The following is a 22,248-nucleotide window of genomic DNA, read 5'->3' as shown; positions in this document are numbered from 1 at the left end:
CTTTATGTAATCCATGTAGAGGAGGTGACTGATTGTAGCTCAATTTCTGAGGCGGTATCCATAGCCTGTCTTGGTGATTACTTGGCTTAGGGGGTTCAGTCCTATGCAGAACAGCAGTGGGGAGAGTGCATCACCTTGGTATATGCCACATTTGATGGACACTTGGGTAAGTGGCTTGCCATTGGCTTCAAGTGTGGTTTTCCAATTCCTCATCGAGTTCGCAATGAAGGCTCTTAGGGTCCTGTTCACCTTATACAACTCCAAGCATTCAGTGATCCATGTATGTGGCATCGAGTCATAGGCTTTCTTGTAATCAATCCAGGCTGTGCACAGGTTGGTATGTCGGGACCTGCAGTCTTGTGCGACTGTTCTGTCAAACTCATATATCTGTCATATATACAGTATATATATACTGTATATATATATGTAGAGAGAGAGAGTGAGAGTGAGTGACATTGTCAGTTCAGGCCTCAGGTACTGTTTGGCCCTTTATCAGGGACCTCCATATCGTGACCAACGGAGCCGCCCACGTAAAGGATAAGTTTTCTCATCATGTAATTTTGCACCAGTTTCCTCACTTTGCCCATTGCCACCTGTTCAACCTTTCCTCGTTCTTGCATAAATGGCTCCCTCGTGTTTCTTGTGCTACCCAACCACTATGGCTGATGGGGCAGGTGAAGACTGCTTTCCTATTGCGCATCGTGCGGCTGACATTCCTTCAGCACTGCATCTCAAGACTTGCGTTCCTACACCATCGAGGCTGTAGGCTCCCATTTCTACACGGCCGCAGCTGCAGGCTCCCACTACTATGCGGCAAAAGGTCCAGAATCCCGTTCTGTGCCATGACAACTCAGGTTCTGGTTCCTGCGCTTTCACATACTTCTGTTCAAGTGGCTCATGCTGTATTGTCACCATCGGACCCTGTCTTCTTCACTATTGGGTGGCCAGGGCTCACAGGTGCCGGTCACCTGTCAACGTTACTGGGTATTCAAGGTTACCGTGCCAGTCGCCTGTCCATATCACCACTGGGCAGCTGAGGTCACCAAACTAGTCAGCTGTCCACGTCTGCATCCACCACCTGACCCTACTTGAGCGGAGCACACACATCCTCTGACTACCATTGATGCATCATCTATGGCCCTTGTGATGTCATTGGGTCCGGGATCATAGCCATCTGCCTGAACAACCATGAAAAGTCTTGTTCTAGCCAAGCTGCTGAACGGCCTACTCGAGTACCACACATCTGGCGTCCCAGACCCCCTCCAGACTGGACATCCATCCATCCATTTTCTGATCCGCTTATCCTCACAAGAGTCACGGGGCGTGCTGGAGCCTATCCAAGCTGTCTTCGGGCCGTAGGCGGGGTACACCCAGAACTGGTTGTCAGCCAATCGCAGGGCACACACAGACAAACAAGCAACGCAAATACTACTATTATAATGCCTACATTTTTGTGCTTCATGTAGGCAGGGTGTATGCAGGTCGAGGTTCCAGATCGACAAACCGTAGCTTGGTGCATTGCTCACTGGTCAAGGTTGGCCGTGGACCATCGCGTTTGTACACAGACCGCAACAAGGGAAAAATTGGGGGTCTCATTTGGCATAAACATTAAGTGGAGGAAAAGTGAGGAAACCAAAAACCAGATTTAAAAATATACAATACATATTGTTGTATCGCACAGCTCTACTTCCAATAATATTAATACAGTAAAACTCCTCTACAACGAAACCTACATGTGCGAAAATACCACCTAGTGTGAAAAAAATCTTCAAGCATTCCCTCTCTTCTGCTTCCCCCAACAACGAAAAGTCCCCCTGTTGCGTAATACGAAATCATTTTCTCCACCCTTACCTCGCAATGAGGTTCACTACAACGAAAACAGCTTAGCTCGGAAACGGCAACAGCAACCACCACACTGGCTTACACATGCACAGTAGTACAGGAAGCATTTGTTATTGTTCGCAAGTGGTTAGAAATTTCACGATTAGTGTCAGACAGAGCACGAACGTTGCATTGCTTGGTATAAAATGACTACAAAACGGACCTTTGCAGACCAACGCTCTTCACAAGGAGTTAAGAGAAGCTTTAACACATCTAAGACAGAATAAAAGTAATAAAGATGAAAGATGGAGGAAGCAAAGTAAAAGACATGCAAAAAAATGGATGTAAGTGAAAGTGAATGCTGATCGTAAATTTAGCAATTTCTTTCCCTTTTGTTCTTTCTACGCTAGCTATATTAAGTGAAAAATAAGTGTATGCTCATACTTATGCACTATTGGAATAAAAATTAAGAGTACACATGTACTTTATGTGTGTGTGTCTTTGAGATAAAATTTGCTATAGTGAAAGTCCCCTGTTGTGAAAGATTTCTGGCTGCAAACATGATTTCATTGTAGAGGAGTTCTACTGTAAATATTAAATTCTTACCTTAACAGGAAATAGGCGTGAAAAGTAGTTTTCCCAATTGTCCCGAGCAGCAATGACAATCCTTCTCTTCATGTTGTCATCCCAACTGTTGGGCATCGTTCCTACATTAAGATTTGCTATTAAAGACAAACAGCAAAAATTATATGAACTGCAGACGTTATACAATACTCAGTGGTTTATAATTCGGCATGCATATTTCATAAAATTACCAACACTTGGTCCTGCAACACATGAATAACAAATTGTGCGCTAACTGGTTTAATCTTTTAGGTTACTGCTGATTGATGACATTGTTGAAAATATATATATTTTTTTTTAATGGGGGATCCTGGCACTTCGGGAAGGCTATGGACCGAAACAGCGTCAATGGATCCTCCAATGAATTCCTCCTTCATACCTTCTATTCATCCCATCCGTCAACCAGGAGGCGTCCATTGGGGAGGTCGGGGGGTACTGTCATGGTTCTGTTTGTCTGTTTCAGGCCCTTCTGGAGTGAAGGGCATGCCTTCCAGCAGCGCGCCTGTCACCAATCTATCTCGTTAACCGGCTGCCAATTTAAACTCTGCCATGTCGACAACTGGCTGTCGGATTATTTAGCCTTGCTCACGACTCTTGTCTGAAAGTGCCTGATTATTCGAAACGTTCATGCCTCATAGCTTCTTGTCACGTTTTGCCCTCGTATTTTTTCATGTAAGTAGTTCTTGTTATTTCTGAGTTGGTACTTCTCATGGATTGGATTTCTTCGTCCTTTGAGCAACAAGCAATTTACGTATCTTGTTCCTTGCCTTTTGCAAGCGCTTTTGGTTTTTCTCGTTTCATCTTGGTTGCTTGTTACCAGAGTTTTTTTTTCATTGAACTTTTGGTCTTGTGTTAATAAACATTTGTTATCAACTCTTATCTCTGCCTATGTTTGTGGAAACCAATTCTGTTCCGGAGCATTATGGAACACATGACAGAGATGGGGCTCCTTGGCGACCAAGTGGTGACCGGGTCTGCAATTTAGGGGCCCGGGTCTGTACTCATGGGGCCCAGCTGGGCTCAGCCCAAAAGTACAATGTGGGTCCCCTTTCCCATGGGCTCAGCACCTGTGGGAGGGACCAAAGTGGCTGAGTGCAGAATGAGCTGTGTGGCGGCCAGAGGCAGGAACATTAGTGGGCCAATCCCAGCTCCAGAAGCTGGATCCAGGGAGGTGGAATGTCACTTCTCTGGCATGGAAGGAGCCTGAGGTCGTGTGCAAGATGGAGAAATTCTTACGAGATATAGTAATGCTTGCCCCAACACACAGCTTGGGCTTTGGTACCACTCCCTTCCAGAGGGGTTGGACTCTATTCCACTCTGGAGTTGCCCAAGTAGAGAGGCGTCAAGCAGTTGTCCTGATGGGATGCCTTTTGGATTCCGACCCAGACTGCATTCCCCCTGTTAGGGACCTCTGTAATTGGATATTTCCAAGCAAAATACTTACCAAGCAGATCTTTCATCTTCCTTCTTTCTTCTCTGCTTACTTTCACACAGTTATCAGAGTAGGTGTCAGTCATGATCTATAAAAACAAACCGACTGAATTAGGAACAAGTCAAATGTCTGTCGTCTCTCAAAAGAGCAAACAATCTACAGCCATTACTGGAACATCAAAGACTCCACATTGAATACCTTTGGATAACCATTTCATATGTACAGACCTGTTCACATAAAAGATTGAGGATGTAGGGTTGGTTGAACGTGTCTTTGGGGTAAAACACCTGAACACAAACACATTTGAATACGAACATTAGTTAGTGAAAAAGTGGGGGAAAAAAGAGTTAAGAACAGCAAAAATGCCCCTGGGCCAATTCCATTCATGTTTAATTATCGGATGTCTCAGAAATGACAAACAAATCCCAACATTTCTTGCACGGTATCTCACGATGATTTTTCTTGGACGATGTTGATTACACTTATGACGCCAAGCAGAAGATAAGTCAGACCAAAAAAAAAAAAAAAAAAAGTAACTACTTGCTCTTGTTTAATGTGTGAATGTGAGAGCAATACCGATATCTGTCCTGCAATTGGCTGGCAACTAGTTCAGGGTGTACCCTGTCTAGCGCCCGATGACAGCTGAGATAGGCTCGGGTACGCCCGCAAACTTGTGTGGACAAGCGGTTCGGAAAATGGATGGATGGATGTAACGTTAAAGTGAATAAAATTACATGAGCTGAAGCTCCTCTAAGATTGTTATTGTATTATATATGTTATGCGTATATTTTACCTCTTTGCGCAGGAAGAGTTTTCCAGGCATTACAGAGAAAGAGAAGTAAACACCAGGGGAATAATGAGAAAGTTGAGAGTGACAGCTTTCGTCATCTGGCATCATACCTAGGAATGGAAAAATGGAATGTAGGTAAGGCAAGGCAACTTTAGAACATGCTAACTCGACACAGGGAAGGCGGGACCACAACCTCGGCACTGTGAGGAGGATAGGCTAACCAGTCAGTCACCATGTCACCCAAAAGTACAACATTTAACCCTTTCAGGGACAGCGGTTACTCGAATGGACAGCTATTCAAATGTTGTTTTCTCTTATATTAATTCTTTTTAATTCATTCAGTACCAGCCAATTCTCGACCAAGTCTGAAAAGACGTTTAAAAACGGAGTGAATGAGTTAATGTCAGAGTTGTGCATCAACCACTACAATGGACCATTATGCGTGTTTCCATCCACTGCCATTTTTTTTCCATGCCAAAAAACTAATAAGAACACTGATAAAAATCCTGATATTGGGTATCATTATTTATGCATGAAAGGGTTAAAATCAAATTCAACCAGCCAATCAAACCCACCCCACCCAAACATTTTGTTTCATGTTTCTGGTAGAGAATTTATGCTTTGTGATTAAACGTTACAACATTTTGGTAGACTCACTCAGAGATGGTGCAAGCATGGTCGGTGGGTCCGGAATGTTGTCAAGTACAGAAGGTGGCGGGGAATCAGGGGGAGGTGGTAAAACCTGTAGACGGCGCTGTGAGCCAAACAAATCTTCTAGGGAGCGCTGCTTCTGCCTCATGTTATTAGAGATGACACGACGGCCCATCGTAGACGGAGGAGAAGACTGTGGGGATGGAGTGTGTGGGGGAGATTGCTTTTCCATTGGTGGAGATTTCACCCATTGTTTCTGCAATCAGCGAGGAGTGATCGTTAAATAGTCATACTTTTCCTTTATGTCAGCAATTCATCTTTTCTTACCTTTTTCTCCGGCACTGGTGCTTTGTTTTTGAGTTTGGCAAGAGCTTCCTGTTTGGGATCTACCTTCTTCACAAATTGCCTCACAGGAGCTCTGTGGAATGATTAATAAGATTAAAATTACGAGGAATGCTTTTTATGTTTGTTTTTTTGCGATGAAAAACAGTGTTGAATCATAAGCATAACATAGGTTGAGCTCATCATTGGGTTTTGGGCTTCACCAGTGCCTCCAAATCTCATATGGAAAATTAGAAAGAGGTTATGAGGCCCATGACCAATTTGTTTGTTTGCTTGGCCCTTCAGCCCACAAAAATGATAGCAAGACCATTAGATATGTCTGCTGAATATCCGAGGGGAATTTCCATTTCTCAAGTTGTTGCATTTACAAAAATATAAAAAAAAGAATTTTGAAAGAATTGTGTCTGATATGGCCTCCTAAGGATTTCATCATGGCTGAAAACCTTGTCAACAGGGAAACCTGATGCTGGCACGAGTGCAGTGGAACTGGGAAAGGTGTTTTTTTTTTTGTATGAATTTGGAAATGTTGTTTTTAATGAATTAATTTCTGTGATTCATTTTATAAAAACAACATTATACAGTGTTTATATTATATTGATGAGTTTAGTCCTTGTCTGGCTTTTAATTGAAATTTACCCTGTTTTAAAACATTACTGCTTTGTTTTGTCAAATGTTTACTCACTATTTAAAACCATATCTATGTTCATCATATATGTTCTTTTTTAATTGGGCTTTTTAGCCACAAAAGATACACAAGCAGAACATGCTTAGTCTGTAGAATATATCAATGTATATAACCATTTGATAACGATTTTCTACTGTTCTGTGCCAAAAGTGACGTGTTGCCTGAAAGTCAATGACTAAACAGTCTATTTTCTTTGATTCAAATTTAGCATCACACACTACGGCGTTTTACATCAAACTCAAATTTTTAAGGCCCTTAAATTAAATACCTTCATTGTAATGTTTGTTGCTGCCGATTTTAACAGCCAGGCAAGGAACTACAGCCTTCTTAGAGAGTGCCTTTGTGGTTACCCACGGACCTCTGTGGTGTGAATCAACAAGAGATTGACGTATCCCTCAATCAGGGTGTCTGTGCAATCTCTTCTTGGCTACTATTAATAATACAAACCAAAAATTTCCATACCTAATAGGCTCAAAGTTTTTGGGTTCTGGTGGAGGTCGACTGTTGAACTTTTTGATGATTTCCCGAATGTTGGAGGTTGGTTCAGAGGGCGGCGGAGAGTTGGAGGTTGGTTCAGAGGGCGGCGGAGATGTTGTTGGACTTTCTGTTTTGCTGTCAGGCACAGGGATCCGCTTTACTACAGCAATTAGGAGACAACAATTGACAATAAATATAAAAATGTTTTTTGTTGGTCTTGTCTCTCTCAAAATACAAAATGAACAGAATATTTTCATTTTAACGGGAAAGAAAGATAAATCAGTCCAGTAATCCAACGAAAGGGAGAGTTCGCAATGTTTAGCCTCACTTCATAGCCCCCAGCCGAATGGCGCACCCCCCTCGGGTGCAATTCTCAAACATGGCCACTCATGACGACATACCATTATGCATAGATGTGAGACTGTGTCGGGTCACAGAGAACAGTGTCCAGCTTTAACAAAACAGCAGCACTAGCAATGCTAAACTAGCATTAGCACTGTGAACGAGCCATCGTTGGTTAGCCACGTAAGTAGCATGACTTATAAATAATAACGAACTTTAGCTGAACCACGACATTTTTTTGATTTGAAGTTAAAAAAATTTTAACTGTACGAAAATAAAAAACGAAAAAGTGGTGACAAACGTACCTGTTGAGTAAAAATGTCGTTTCTGAAGCTTCTCAGTTCCCTGAGGTCACTTTGTTCTGCTTCTTTTTGTTAATTTCATGCGCAATTGCTAAACGAGGATGTTTTTGTCTCCCCCCCCCCCCCCCAGGAACTCAATGTCTACCTTAGTAGAGAGTTGGCGTGGAGGCTAGGGTGCATTGTACACTCACACAAAAATCCATAATATTAATAACACACAGAGACACGCAAATCTTTTTTTTTTTTCCACATTTCCCGACACCCCTTGCGATTGACTTGGGACCAACCCGTCGACTACCGGTCGACCATGATAAACTGGTTAGGCACCCCTGCTGTAAATAATTGGCACATTATTAGTCATGCCCTCTGTCTCAAATAGGTTGTTTTCCTTAGGTGTGGTGGTTTCTTTGGAAAAACAACCCCCCCCCTCCACCCCCTCTGCAAACTCCCCTTTCAATATTCCATAAAGTGAAAGTTTTTTCAAGTTAGATGGATCCATATATTCCATTTAATTTGTGTTCTTACCCTTTGGTTTAGGTGCTACAGGAGGAGGGGACGGCTGTGCTGATGGTGTAGGTTGTTGCTGTTTGAATCCGGTAGAGGGAGAAACCTGGGTAGCCTCATCTTAAGGTTGAGAGTGATATGTCAGGAAACCAAGGTTGAATTTGAAATTTATATGACTTTGCCCCCCCTCACCAAAAAAACAAAACAAAATTACATGAAAATAAAATATCTACTGTATTTTCTGCACTATAAGGCGCATCGAAAAGTCTTCCATTTTCTTAAAAGCTTACAGCGTGCCTTAAAATCCGACGCGCCTTGTGTATGGTCGACCCTAAGATGGCTTCTTGCTGGAGACATGCTTACAATGTTATAACTTGCTCTTGGTTCAGTGAACTGTGTCGCTGCTTTATTAAATACGTTTTTGTTGCAGCTCCGAAAAAAGGAGAGCTGTGGTGTTGTTTTTTTAAAACACACAGTTTATTAATGGTTTTCACAGTCTCAACAAATATAGGTACGTCTTTGTCCGACTCCGTGCCTTCTCTTCTTCCTTTCGACTCGAGAGGCGTTCATGACTGCCTCAGAAAAACATAAATTAACAATTCCTTCAATGAAACTACGAAAATTTAAAATAATGCATCAAAACAGAAAACTAAGTGAGGAAATCACAAATTAAATTCTATAGCCCCCCCTACAGAATTTATTTTGTGATTTCCTCGTTTGTGAATACGCAACAAAGGAATAAATAATAAACACTTCTGAGACAGTCCAGTCACCTACATTTTACTGACATCTGATCGTTCTGTTGGAGCTATGCTCAAGGAAATGCCAAGGGGGGGCTGTATAATTTATTTTGTGATTTCCTCGCTTGATTTTCTGTTTTGATGCATTATATTCAAATTTTATAGTTTCATTGAAATAATCGTTAATTTACGTTTTTCGGAGGCGGTCATGAATGCCTCTCGAGTCAAACGGAATGAGCATAGCACCATCTAGTGGGTGCATTGTAGATTGCGCCTTGCTACCAAAACAACATCTGCTATCTCGACCTTCCCCTGATGAAAGTATGCACGGAAGCTAGTCCCCCACCATCACCCCCTCCTTCATACACTCCCTTGTATCACCGTCTTCATTGTTTATGTCTTGTGACCTGTTGTAACTGTCATATGCTTGTGCAGGGGTTTTCTGCCTAACTTAAATTATCCTCAAAATGAGGATAGTTCGAGCGTGGTTTTTTTTCTCTCCCTCTCCCTCCCTTGTGGTTTCTTTCTGACTTCCGGGTTGAGTGAACGCTGGCGCGTTTGGCTGCCGCTGCTCAACCTGTATTGTTTTGTGTTTTTTGTTATTGTAAAGTGTCCTTGGGTGTCTTGAAAGGCGCTTATAAATAAAATGTATTATTATTATTATTATTATTATAATCCAGTGCGTCCAATACAGGAAACATTCCCATCCCCGGAATTCTACGAAAAGGAATTTCCTTCACCCGGAATAAAAACCTATGCATTAACATTTTGATTACGATATTACATGTTATCGGAACTTACGTAAGCGGGAATTCCACTGTAACCCGGATGGAGACGGAAGGCCGCGGGAGCTAAAATACACGCAACGCCCACCCGATGCGAGGGAAAGACACGACGGAAGACACGTTTTCACTTCGCCTTTCTCTATCATCAGATCTGAAATGATGACGTGTAAGTGACTTTATTGGCGTGCGTTTTACTCTAATTGCAAAAGATTTTAACTTTATCCACTTACGTCTCGTAGATCGCGGCACTAGCTTAAAAAGCAGCGCCCACTCGACACGACGGAAGAAACGTTTTCGCTTCGGCGTTTTCATTCATGAGATCTGAAACGACGACGTGTAAGTGAGTGTTTATTGGCGTGCGTTTTATTGTAATTGTGAATGATTTTAACTTTATTCACTTACGTCTCGTAAATCGCGGCACTAGCTTAAAAAGCAGCGCCCACTCGACACGACGGAAGAAACGTGTTCGCTTCGCCGTTTTCATTCATCAGATTCGAAACGGCGACGTGTAAGTGACGTTTTATTGCCGTCCGTTTTACTGCAATTGCGAAAGATTTTAACTTTATTCACTTGCATCCTGTGGATCATAGCATCGAAACGTAGAAGAACTGTAATGACTGTAGCGGAGTGAGTGAAATGCATCCGTTTGAGCGAGGCTGGACACAGTAAAAAGCATCCAGCAGACACTTGGAGTCGGAAAGACACAAATCTACGAAACTTAAAAAAAAAACAAGGCATCGATTCAACTCCTGATGACAAGCCACCATCCAGCAAGGAAGCAATGCAAATGGCAACAAAAATCCTTCAGTATGCACAAGAATCACCAGACATCGGTGATCAATGGGACAGTTACTTGCAACGAGCAAGAAAACTGTATGACACGCAGGCAAACATTGTCATAAACCAAAGAATGCATCCAACAAAACAATCCAAAATAGACACAGTTTTTTCCCAAGACAGAAAAAGATAAACATTAAAATACTGTACGTATTTTCCTGTTGTGATTTTTTTGGATACACCTGTATTGCAGTTTTTGTTATACAAACAGTTTTTGGACAGTATATATTTGCATTTTATTGATTGTGTTGTTACACGTGCATTTTGTCAACATACTTTCAAGTTCATAAAGGACATGTACCATGCTCATTTCCCAAATGAGGAATTTCTGTTATCAGGACAGATTGGACAGCGCAAACACGAGTCCGTACTAGAGAATGTTTATTGTATATGAAAAAAAATTTAAAAATAGCCCATTCATTGAAGGTGCACCTAATAATCCAGTGATCCGTTTAGTTCGGAAAATACGGTAATCCTTTTAATTGGTTTACTCACCAATATTGTGGAAGTACTGCCTTTTATCTTTAAAAGACTGCGGGCGATCTTGATTGCGTAAATCCACTTCCTGAGGGTGTGACAAACATACAATGTGTTATTATAGATTTTTGTTAATACATTCAATGATCTATTTTCTACTGTGTATCCTTTTCAGGAGCCTGTCTCAGGTGGCTTTGGATGAGACACCATTCCTCACTCAATTCTAACAACCATATTCATATTTAAGGTTATGGACACTTTAGTCTTCAATTAACCGTACATGTGTCATGATCCTGTTCTTGTGTGTCTCCAGCAGGTGGCAGTGGAGGGGGTTCTCCTCACACCTGTTGCCAATTTGATCATCATGTTAAGATATGTATTTAAGGACTGCCAAGATCCCATGTCTCTTGTTTGATTATTAACCTCGTTGCTGCTCTTACTCAACTGTTGTTTTCTAGACCTTTCGATCTCGTTATCGTGGCTTTTGCCTCTAGTTCCTCTGTAATAATTATGGATATTATTTTGTCTTTGATCTTGCTCTTGTTTTGTTTTCATGTAATATCATTGACATTCTCGGCGCTGTGACCTTGCCTTTTGCAAGCGTTCTTTATTTATGCCTTATTTTTCCTGGCGCCTTGTGACTAGCGATTTCTTTGTCGGTCGTTGGCGCTTTTTCTTGTAAATAAATATTTCTCTTACGGATTTTTGTTTGTACCTACGTTTGTGGGATCCAATCACCATTCAGTTTGTTCCCAAACATGCATGCTTTTCGAATCCAGAGTATCCAGACTAAACCAATGCAAACACCGTTAAGACATTCAAATGCCACACAAGATGACCAATCCGAACAGAATTTGAACTCACTTTACCACCCGCTATATATTACTACATCAATACTATTAAAGTAATGATGACGCTTTAAAAAAAACAAAACACATCATTCATAATCGGACTACATATTGGCAATATGTGTTTAAATTCATTTGATGATAATTTTAGATTTGGTGCACAGTTAAGTTGATTTGGCCCCATTCCCGCCCCAACTGACTGGCACCGGTTGGAATGGAAAATCAACAGAAGCCATGCGAGTCAGGTCATTCTGGAACCTGTAATGAAAAAGTTGCCATGGAGAAGTTATTTGCCTAAGCCTTAGGCAAATGACTAAAAAGAATGGGAAACCTTAGGCCTTAAGGTTTCCCATTCATTTTCCAACCTCCACTGCATGTGTTTACATTATGTGTCCAATGAAAACAAAATCATGAAAGCATCTAAGTGTTTCTGTGGTATTATTGTATTGGTTCAAAACCTGTTTTGTGACATAGATAACAAACACGTTATATCAATTTAGCTGTAATCCAGGTACAGTAATTCCAAAGGGTTAACATTTTTTGTGGAATTGTATTTGGAATTGAACTGTATTTTGCGAGGTGAGGTCAGCAAGCTCCCACCTGCAATGTAAACAGTGAACGGCACACTGTTCCTTCCTCATAAGGTTTTTGACAGTTTGTCTGAATCTCTTCGCAGCTCCCACTACCAGGGTTAAAGGGTCTGAGGCCTGACATGCACCAAAAAATATCTCCCTGATGATGGATTCATGTGGCTCTTTTGGGCAAAGTGAGACTGGGGCCCAAAGGTGAAGCTGTGCACCATGAGGTGCTTCCCTATTCACTCTCCCAGGGTTCAAGGTGAGACACTGCCTAGTCCTGATTCACACCGTTGATGTGTTCACAAAATAAAAATAAAATAAATAGTACAAGTCATAAACCTTTGGAATAGCAGATGCGACTAATTCACGTGTACAGTTACTAGTAGTGATGTAATTTACCTTCACCGAAAGTGGATTAGGCTGCCTTGCAGGTTGAGATTGGGTGGAAGTTGTGAGCGTGTGTCTCTGCTGCTCTTCTTGCTTCCTCTCCTGTTCCCTCAACCTCTGCTGCTCTTCCCGCTTCCTCTCCTGTTCCCTCAACCTCTGCTGCTCTTGTGTCTGCTGCTGGGACAGAGTCATTGCCTGCATAGTCATCTGCTGCGCCTGCGGAGAGAAACCAGGGGCGGGTGGGAAATAGAGATAATGAAAAAATAACTAAATAAATGATGTGGTAAAAGACTAAAAGTGTGTTTATTCAAACCATAAACATAGCCTGCTGGTTGATGAGGGCTTGCTGTGTGGCTGCCATTTGCATGGGGTCAGTGACTGAAGGAACAGGAGCCGGAGGCATCATCATGGCTGTGTGGACATTTGGGTAGATAAAGTCAGTTTAACAATCAATTGAGAAACAATTTTAGAATTGAAATGCTGAGACAGTACCTGGCATGGAGTGCATGGCTGTCATAGCTGGCATCATGGGAGTTGTACCATAGTTTGGCATTGAAGGGCTGACTGGCATTCCTAGACATAAACCACAATGAGGCATTAAGATGAATGATGAAAACTCAACACATCTGTAAGTCTAACCTTGGAGAACGTGACACCAAAATTTCAATCAGGCTGTGAATTATGGCAGGAGTATGAAACTTTTTTCATCATTAGCCACATGACAGTGTGTGTCTTCATTGATTTTAAGATCTGGGTTTTCTGTTCACAGTCGGTACAGTAAGGGAACACAGTCACTTACCTAATAAGTTAACGCATTTTTTACACTATATGGCGCTTCGGATTGTAAGGCGCACCTTCAACGAAGGGCCTATTTTAAAACTGTTTTCATATATAGGGCGCACTGCATTGTAAGGCGCATAGAATAGAAGCTACAATAGTGGTTGCACCTGCGCTAAGAATCCACTAGATGGAGCTACGCTAAAGGGAATACAACAGTATAATAATGGAATGCAGCTTTATTTATATCGAGCCTTCACAACCGCTGCAGCTGTAACAAAGCAATAAGAAATGGTCACAAACACGGACATGAAACATATACATACAAATGGCATTCCAAAACAATAAATGAAAGACAAAAGTTATGAGGACAATCGATTCAACAAAAAGGCCCACAAATCTCGTGGACTCACAACAGCAAGGGGATAAATATCCTGAAAAGGCTTGCTTGTCTCCTTCTTCCTTCATTTAGTCAGTAGTTAATTATGCTTTTGGTGTCATCTTCATTTCATTATGGCTGTGCAGAGCTCACAAACTATTTGTTTGTTTGAGTGCGTGTTGGCGAATGCACATGTCAATTAGTGTCGGGCAGAACCCTTTCACGTTACAATTGGTTCCTGCTAACAATCACCACTAGATGGTACAGGAACACTGACAGGAAAACAACTCATTGGGGAATATAAAGAGACTCGAACACCATTTATAAGGTGCATCGGATTATAGGGCGCACTGTCGGCTTGTGGGAAAATCAAATGATTTTAGGTGCTCCTTATAGTGCGGAAAATACGGTATTGTATGTGTAAGAACTTATATAATCACCATATCCCATTACATTGTTGTAACTGCATTTAATCATCATTTTATGATGAATAACTAATTGTAAACCCAAAGAAAAAGTGAAGCTGTCACGGCTTGGCTCACAGGCTGGATACGGCCCATGGGCCTTGTTTGACACCTGTGCTTTGCGGTTTCCAGTTACTTACCCATGGGATAACCTGGCATCAAAGTAGGCATACCTAGAAAACAGAATGATGAGCTCTGATTACATCGAATCAGTTCATTTTCACAGGAGAGTGAAAACAATGACATTTTCTCAACTAAAAACATGGAAGTCTATCAATATTGAGTTGGGAAGTGGCATTCATTTGCTTTTCCACCTTCAAGAAAAATCGGCTCAGGAGTGCTCTCTTACAAATCTTTATACAGTGAGACCCTAAAGATATATTCCTTGAGCATGTGATATCATGAATAGACCCACAAAAAAATCACAAATCTTTTGTCTGAAAAGACATAGGGAATTGGCCATTTAGGTTTGAACTGGACATTTTAAGATTATTTTAGCCATTCGCAAGGGGTCATTCAAAGCCAAATTGTCTTTGGGAGTCAGATAGCGAGCAAATGAGACCCACAAAAACTCAACCAATGGACAATGGCAAAACATTTGAGTTTTCGTCAGAGTACAGCAAGTGAAGATGTACATATACTTGCCATTAAAAACAACAAATCTGATAAGTCACATCTGTCATGTAGAGAGTGAGTCGGATCCTAACGTGATAACATAGGAACCGGCGATGGAAAAATGGAATTGGAAGCCCATTGAGCAGCTGGCTGTTAGGTCAGTGAGTTTAAAAGCAAGAGAAAGACAATGCTTTTTGTCTTGATTTAATTGAAAGTGCCCTACCTAAATGAGTAGTAAGGTAGGGCGCATAACAATTTCAACACAGTTGGAGCCAGACGAAACCTGTTGTCTAAGCTTACTTGGAAACCCTTAGTTGCTCAAATTGAGTCAACGTGAGAGAAAAGTTTTCTATTTTGTGCCCTTGCTAAAGGCAGCTGGGACAGATTTCAGCTTCAAAGCAAGACCTGAACATGATATACAGTAAAAATGATACAAGATTCAAATTGAGACTTTAAAACTCATTAACTTACATGATGTTATAGTAATTAATTTAGGTTTTCTCATAATGGGTATTTATCATGCAATAACTTATGGTCTGCAGATCAGTCCTGTGGATACGGAGTTTTCCACATACCAGAGCTGTATAAACCAGGCTGCATGGGTCCAATACCTCCTCTACCTCTCATCCTGCGGTTTAGCACAGCCACTCTATCCTTGTCCTACAAAAAAAAACATGTTGGTCATATCGATGCATAGTTATTTTGAGTCATTTTAAATATTTTATTTATACTGAACATAAGTGTTTAATTGTCTCATCGCATTATTACTTGTACACAACAAATTGATGGATTGCTAGTTTTGAAATCAGTCAACTGTAAAAGTTTGTTCAAGTGAGTGGTAACAAAATTACTGTAATATCACAAATTCATTTATGATAGATGACAATTTGACATTTCGGGACATATTTCCGCAAGGATCTTGGAAGTTGACACACATGGGGGCTCAATAAAATGATGTTGGGGCCTGGATTTGCCCCCTGGGCCTTGAGTTTGACACCCATGATTTAGAGTGACTAATTAACCTAAGATACATGGTTTTTGAAATGCGGGAGGAAAATGGAGTACCCGGAGAAAGCCCAGGCAGGGATGGGGAGAACATGGGACCTGCACACAGCAAGCCTGGAACTCAACCCTGGACCATTGTACAGTGAGGTGGACATGCTAACCAGTCACCAACTGGGTGGCCATTCTTTATTTATGTATGTTTATTCTAATAACAATTCTGATATAAATAAAAATTGTGAACTTGTAAGGAAATAGTTGCTGGTCTAAATATGTTTGTATATACTGTAATTTTTATTTTATTTTATATTCTTTATATATACTAACCAATTGTCCTTGGTCCAGGTCAAATAAGTCATCAACATATGCATCCATCTGTCGACGATGGCCTACAGATAAGAAAAAAGGATGATAACCTGAAATGAGTTGTTGAATGGGTGCACAGAGTGAAAAACATCGGTGTGTTCACTGTATGAAAGCACAGTCTGAGAAAACCCACCAAATATTAATCATTTGTTGATAATACCATTGGAGGAAACGTGTTGATATTTTTACTGAATAAATCTGCCATACCTTCCTGTGGATAGTCGCTTCCCGAAAGGGTTCTGTGAAAATGAGAAACTCCTGGAGCTTCAACGGCAGGTGCTGGCGGAATGAAGTCATCGAGATCTGTAACTGGTAACCTTTGAAAATGACAATGAGTGAGAAGAGAAGCATTAGATTTTTTTTCATTGTTTTATATATTTCTAAAACCAGTATTCCACTTGAGCGGCAGCGTTTTGCAAATGTTCGTGAAGGTAGCGAATGTTGATTTTTATTTATTTTTTGGTCAGGTTATGTTCAGGTTCGGGCCTTCGTGTGTGGAGTTTGCATCTTCTCCCCGTGCCTGTGTGGGTTTTTTCCAGGTACTCCGGTTTCCTCCCACATTCTAAAAACATGTATTGCAGGTCAATGGAACACTCTAAATTGTCCTACTGTAGGTGTCATTGTGGGTGCGAATGGTTGGTTGTTAATGTGTGACCTGTGATTGGCTGCCAACAAGTTCAGGGTGTACCCCGCCTACAGCCCGAAGACGGCTGGGATATGCTCCAGCACGCCCGCGACCCTTGTGTGGATAAAGCAGTTCAGAAAATGGATGGATGGATGCAGGTTTTGTTCAAGGTCGCAAACAGTTGACAGACATTGGCCTGACGTTTGTAAAGATTTTGAACGGTCACAAACAGTTTTTTGTGTTGCCACGATTATCTGAACATTTTTGCGAATGTCTGGCAAACGTCTGTGACCGTTTGCGACCTTGAACGAATCCTCAAGCCCCCCACATCACAACGAACTGCATTTGCACTCGCAAACCTTCGCCGCTCAGTGGGATAATGTTTTTAACGGGCAACGTAAAAAAAGTAGACTTATACCCGTCATCCTGGGCACTGAATAGGTAATCAGAATTGGTCGATAAGGGCGTGCTTGGTGGCAGTACTTCTGCCTCAGCACCAGCAAGCAGATCCAAGACAAAGTCTGATCCAGCCAAATCAGACCACCCATCATCAGTCAGAAGAGACACAGACCATCCCTGTGTTGCTTCGATCACACCTCTATGAAATATTAGTAAATCATTTACTGAATACATGTACAGTATACTTATACAGTACACTGCAAGTATGTACATGCAGAGACAATGAGCTGTCAATATACTCATATGAAGCACCTGGCATGGAGAAGCCACGAGGCCAGCTTTTCTCCTGTTGTCCAGGACTCCACTTCAACTGTGAGCTTCTCTTCTAGAAATGAGCATACATAGTGTTTCCACTGGAGATGTCACAACTGACTTTAATAGAATACACTTAGTGAATTATGAAAACGAATCCCTTGGATAAAAATGAAATAAACCTTTTCCCAGCATTTAGACGATTGTCATTTTTGTAAATAGCAAATGAACCCTCTTGTAATGTTTCTTCCTCAAGAAATTCATGTTCCAAGTCAATTTGAGCCATTATGTACAGTAAATGTCTCAGAAATGGAAAATATCGCAATAAAAATTGTTTACTCAATATTTCAATTACTCACCATTTCAATCAATAATTACGGTTGATTACACTTAAAGTATAAAGCCACAAAACTATCCATCGATCCATTATTTAAGCAGCAGCTTCTCTCTCCCCAGCCACTTCTTCCAACTTTTCATGGTTTCTCTAGCGCAGTGGTTCGTAACCTTGTTAGAGGTACCAAACCCAACCAGTTCATATACACGTTCACCGAACCCTTCATTCATGAAAAATAAAAATATGATATTTTACAAATTCAAGACATTTAAAAAACACATTTATTCAAAAGAGAAAAAATTCAATAAAATTACATGGCATAAGTATAGTTTTTTTTTTTTTAATTGCATGACATACTCTCAGGACAGTCACACAGTGACTATGGAGCGAAATAAATTTCTCGCAGCACTGACTTGACAAGCAATGTAATGTGATCATCTGCAGCCAGCGATGGCCAAGCGGGCGTGTCATAACTAATTGACATCTTGAGTCGGTCGGGTATGTCTTAATCTCCATGGCAGAGGCTCCGTCGAACCCCTGAGACCGATTCACCGAACCCCTCGGGTTCGATCGAACCCAAGTTAAGAACCACTGATCTACCATGTCCAGAGTGATGCCCGAGGCTTCCTGCCAGTGGGACATGCCCGGACCACCTCAACAAGCCAGCCCTTATTTCATGGCTAGTCTTGGTATTCACTAAAAATAGCCGAAATAATTTGCTTTTTTGCCTATGCTGAGAATGGCAAGTTTTGTTATAATTTCAGGGACAAGGCTTAAAAAAGGTGGCGCGGGTGCCATTTATTGCTGCTTGCAAGTGACAATTTCGGGGCGTGCCTAACATTGGCATTTGTCTTACCGTTGACTGCGTATACATCCACAAGCATTGTGCCTTTCCTTTTGTTGGCGGTCCATTCCAGCTGAGTTGGGGGATAAATACGGGAAGTGGGTGCTGGGAGTTGCATGGATATGAGCAGCTTGTGTTGGCACAGTGAACGGTACTGCATGGGTCCGTAGTCAGAAACATACCTGAATGGGAAGTATGAAAAAATACTTTTTAGAAATATATATTTTTTAAGCTCGCCTGCTCAATTTAGACTGAAAACATGAATAAAATTAAAAGACGCAACTCGTTTAAGAAAATACAGTATTTCTGATTCACACAGAACACAGAACAGAGGACTCTAAACATCAAAATCTTTGTGAAACAAGTGAGTTTTGAGTTTTTGTTTGAAAAGTTCCAGCGATGGGACATTGCAAATCTCATCCTTGTTCCGGTGACTCTTCTACTTCCAGAAGTACATCTTGATTTTCTTTTTTTCCCTAGTAAGTTAAGTCTTTGGGTCTGAAGTTTATTTTGTTTCCAGACAAGTCTTGTCCAGTAAAGAAAGAATCCCCTTACCTTTCTGACAGTTTCGGCAGTCACTTCAGCCTTCGTCAGAACTGTCACCACATCCCGTGATGTGCCTTAAAACAGCAGATTGGCTCGGAAAAATCTGTCAAGCTACGCCCAAACCCTTTATATGGATGCATCCGCTACGGTGAACTGTTATGTCTGATTTCTTATTTTCTTGTTCAGCTTTTTGTTTGCGTGTCCTGGTGTATCGTCCTGTTGTTTCCTTTTCGCATTCTGTTTGGCGTTCTTTTTTTATTTTATGGGTGTGACATGTCTTGTTGTCGTGGCCACTATCCGCAATCATGAGCAATGTTTTCTTGGAGGACTTGGCAACAAAATCCATTCAAACCGCCCCCCTGCAATATAAACCTACACGCTGAAAACAAGATGTAGACAGATTCAAGGTGGCGCCATAGTTGGCAGCCGTCGGCAAGAGCTCTTCTCGCATTTGTTGTTTTTGTCTTTTGTTATCTGGTGTTTGTTGTCTTTTGTGCACGTCCGCCTCACAGTGCAGAGGTGCAGGGTTCGATTCCAGCTCCAGCCTTCCTGTGTGGAATTTGCATGTTCTCCCCAAGCATGTGTGGTTTTTTTCTGGGTATTCCAGTTTCCTCCCACATTCTAAAAACATGCGTGGCAGGTTAATGGTGCACTCTAAATTGTCCCTAGGTGTGAATGTGAGCACTGATGGTTGTTCGTCTATGTGTGCCCTGCCATTGGCTGACAACCAGTTCAGGTTGCACCCCGCCTACTCCCCCGAAGACACCTGGGATAGGCCCCGGCACGCCCCGCGACGTTTGTTTATTTACCATTGCCGCTAAAGGCTACATGCAAAAAAAGCTCCAGGCTGGCACTGGAGCCAAGAGAGTCAAGAGACCAGTCAATAAAGATCACCATTGCTAATTTACCCACTGGCCAAAGTTGGAATGCCCAAACTCAAGAGAACTTAGCTATCAGCAGGCTGCAGCACCAAGAGCTCATGGGCAAAGTTTAGGGTCGGAAGATCACTGCTTGGATGGTGAGAACCACCACAGTTCTGGACTAAAGCCAACAGCAATGACAAAAATACAACAGGCCAAGGGAGACACAAATGCCGTTTTCCCCTGACCACCAGTAGGAGATGAGGGTAGACCTCAACAGGCATCTCCAGTTACCCACTGAGGTCACCACCACATCTCTCCTCCCTAACATAGTGGTATGGTTCACCAAGGTAAGAGTGGGGCACCTAATTAAGCTTACAGGACCAGCAAAGGAAGGGATCAAGGCTGCTTTTGAGTGCAAGCAGGCCAAGAACTCGGAGCTGGCGCCGTCAGTGTCACATGAGTCTTGTTCTTTTATTCAACTTTGAGTGACGTTGACCATTCTTACATTGACATTGCTTTGACCGAGCGTGTCATTGTCCTGATATGTTTTTTTTGTGGGACAAGTTAATTATTCCCAGGTTTACTATGTTTTAGGCAGGGGTAATTCTTCATGAAGTAGTGTGAGGGTTGGATTACTTTGGTTGTATGCAAAATAATTAAGAGCAAATTATGAGTTACCCCCATTGAGCAAACCTCACTGTGTCATGGCATTCATGATTTTGTTGGGACTTGCTGTCATCTCTTCTTTGTTTTGGAATTTGGTGGCCCTCATTTTCCTCTTGCTAATACTCCATACATTTTGGTCAGCACTGTGATGGCATGGGTATGGAAGCAGGTTTTGGTGCTTCTGACGGTATCAACAAGGAGCCAGGTCCTGCTGGAACTTGAAATCAGATCCTCACCAGAAGGAATCATGAAGTACTCTAAAACATTCTGGTAGACTGTTGCAGTGACCTTGGATTTAAGAAAGGAGAGGGTATTGGACCCCAAATCCTGACTGATTGTGGATACTTCACACCAGACCTAAAGCAGCTTGGGTGACATTCCTCATGTGACATTCTCCAAACCCTTGGACCTTGATTCTTGAATGAAAGGCACACTTTACTATCACCAGATAAGGGGGATCTAGGACCCCTATCCAACAGTCCAGGCTCAGAAGTGACTTGACACAAGGTTCCAGTTGTCGCCCATTTACCGGATGCGTCTGAATGTGGTGGTTTTTGAAGTAGTGACTACTGTCCCAATCAGTTCTTTCTGAAATTCTTTAATCTCCCCTGTTTAATAATCCACTGGAGCCCAAGGTCATCTCTTTTGCCTGTGAATCTTCTCTTGTCACATTTTACCCCCCACTAGAAATTCCACTGATATGCGTGGACACAGCACTCTGAACAGCCAGCCTCCTTAGCGCTTGGCCTTGCTTTACCTGAACTTTGCAATGCTTTGCTTTTAATTTCTGCACCAGTTAATGTTGCAACAATCACCCCCAGACGATAATCGGTCTAACGCTAATACAGAGAGTTGCAAAAGGTCTTTGCGACCCAAAAAAAGGACAACACAAATATGCCACCTACTTTAGCAGCGGTTTTTCCAGTTCTGCTGATGGAGTGAAGGCACAGAGGCAGCAAGCCAGCAGCAACCAGCCTTGCAGGCTGGGATGTTCATTACCCAGCCCCCATGTGTGGTAAACCAACTGGGCCAGGATCTCATCCCTCAAGGCAGGTCGGTTCTGTCCTTTCTCAATGATGAAGTTTCCCAACAACTGCTCCTCTGAGTCGCTGAGGTCTGACTCACCTGTGAATCGCATGATCTAAGGAAAAAATGTTTTGAAATTTGTAAATAATGAGTGCAACAGTTGAATTACATTGTGGTCCTTCCTATACCAGTTTATAAATTTCCAGCGCAGTGCAGGCATCTTCTGGTCCAAGAGGGGTCAGAGCTCTTTGGAGGGGGGTTCCCTGAGGTTGGCACCATGTGTCCTGTGGAGAGATTTAGTTTTTAATTAAAGGGGAACTAAACAACCTTTTTTTTCCCAATTCAATTCAATTCAATTGTATTTATAGAGCACTTTCGAACAGCCATCGCTGCATACAAAGTGCTGTA

General features: G+C 41.9%; 1 protein-coding gene across 1 annotated transcript in view; it reads right to left on the bottom strand.

Moving 5' to 3' along the window:
• myo15b (myosin XVB) overlaps positions 1 to 22,248 on the bottom strand; it is a 58,466-nt gene that overhangs the window by 31,085 nt on the left and 5,133 nt on the right. Inside the window, exons 5-25 of the mRNA XM_086138641.1 lie at positions 22,029 to 22,124; positions 21,720 to 21,955; positions 18,752 to 18,921; positions 17,562 to 17,634; positions 17,269 to 17,448; positions 16,433 to 16,542; positions 16,187 to 16,248; positions 15,433 to 15,517; positions 14,383 to 14,415; positions 13,115 to 13,195; positions 12,936 to 13,033; positions 12,635 to 12,838; positions 10,828 to 10,897; positions 7,992 to 8,090; positions 6,808 to 6,982; positions 5,646 to 5,736; positions 5,325 to 5,574; positions 4,671 to 4,777; positions 4,105 to 4,164; positions 3,890 to 3,965; positions 2,428 to 2,543 (exon numbers count right to left, since the gene is read on the bottom strand). Of these exons, the coding sequence (XP_085994767.1) occupies positions 2,428 to 2,543; positions 3,890 to 3,965; positions 4,105 to 4,164; positions 4,671 to 4,777; positions 5,325 to 5,574; positions 5,646 to 5,736; positions 6,808 to 6,982; positions 7,992 to 8,090; positions 10,828 to 10,897; positions 12,635 to 12,838; positions 12,936 to 13,033; positions 13,115 to 13,195; positions 14,383 to 14,415; positions 15,433 to 15,517; positions 16,187 to 16,248; positions 16,433 to 16,542; positions 17,269 to 17,448; positions 17,562 to 17,634; positions 18,752 to 18,921; positions 21,720 to 21,955; positions 22,029 to 22,124 (2,472 nt within the window). The remainder of the gene's footprint in view (positions 1 to 2,427; positions 2,544 to 3,889; positions 3,966 to 4,104; positions 4,165 to 4,670; positions 4,778 to 5,324; positions 5,575 to 5,645; positions 5,737 to 6,807; positions 6,983 to 7,991; positions 8,091 to 10,827; positions 10,898 to 12,634; positions 12,839 to 12,935; positions 13,034 to 13,114; positions 13,196 to 14,382; positions 14,416 to 15,432; positions 15,518 to 16,186; positions 16,249 to 16,432; positions 16,543 to 17,268; positions 17,449 to 17,561; positions 17,635 to 18,751; positions 18,922 to 21,719; positions 21,956 to 22,028; positions 22,125 to 22,248) is intronic.

The sequence above is a fragment of the Hippocampus guttulatus genome, chromosome 19 (assembly GCF_054856545.1).
Source record: "Hippocampus guttulatus isolate MCC_2025c chromosome 19, RoL_Hgut_1.0, whole genome shotgun sequence".
Lineage (NCBI taxonomy): Eukaryota > Metazoa > Chordata > Actinopteri > Syngnathiformes > Syngnathidae > Hippocampus > Hippocampus guttulatus.
This window is presented reverse-complemented; position numbering and strand designations above follow the sequence as displayed.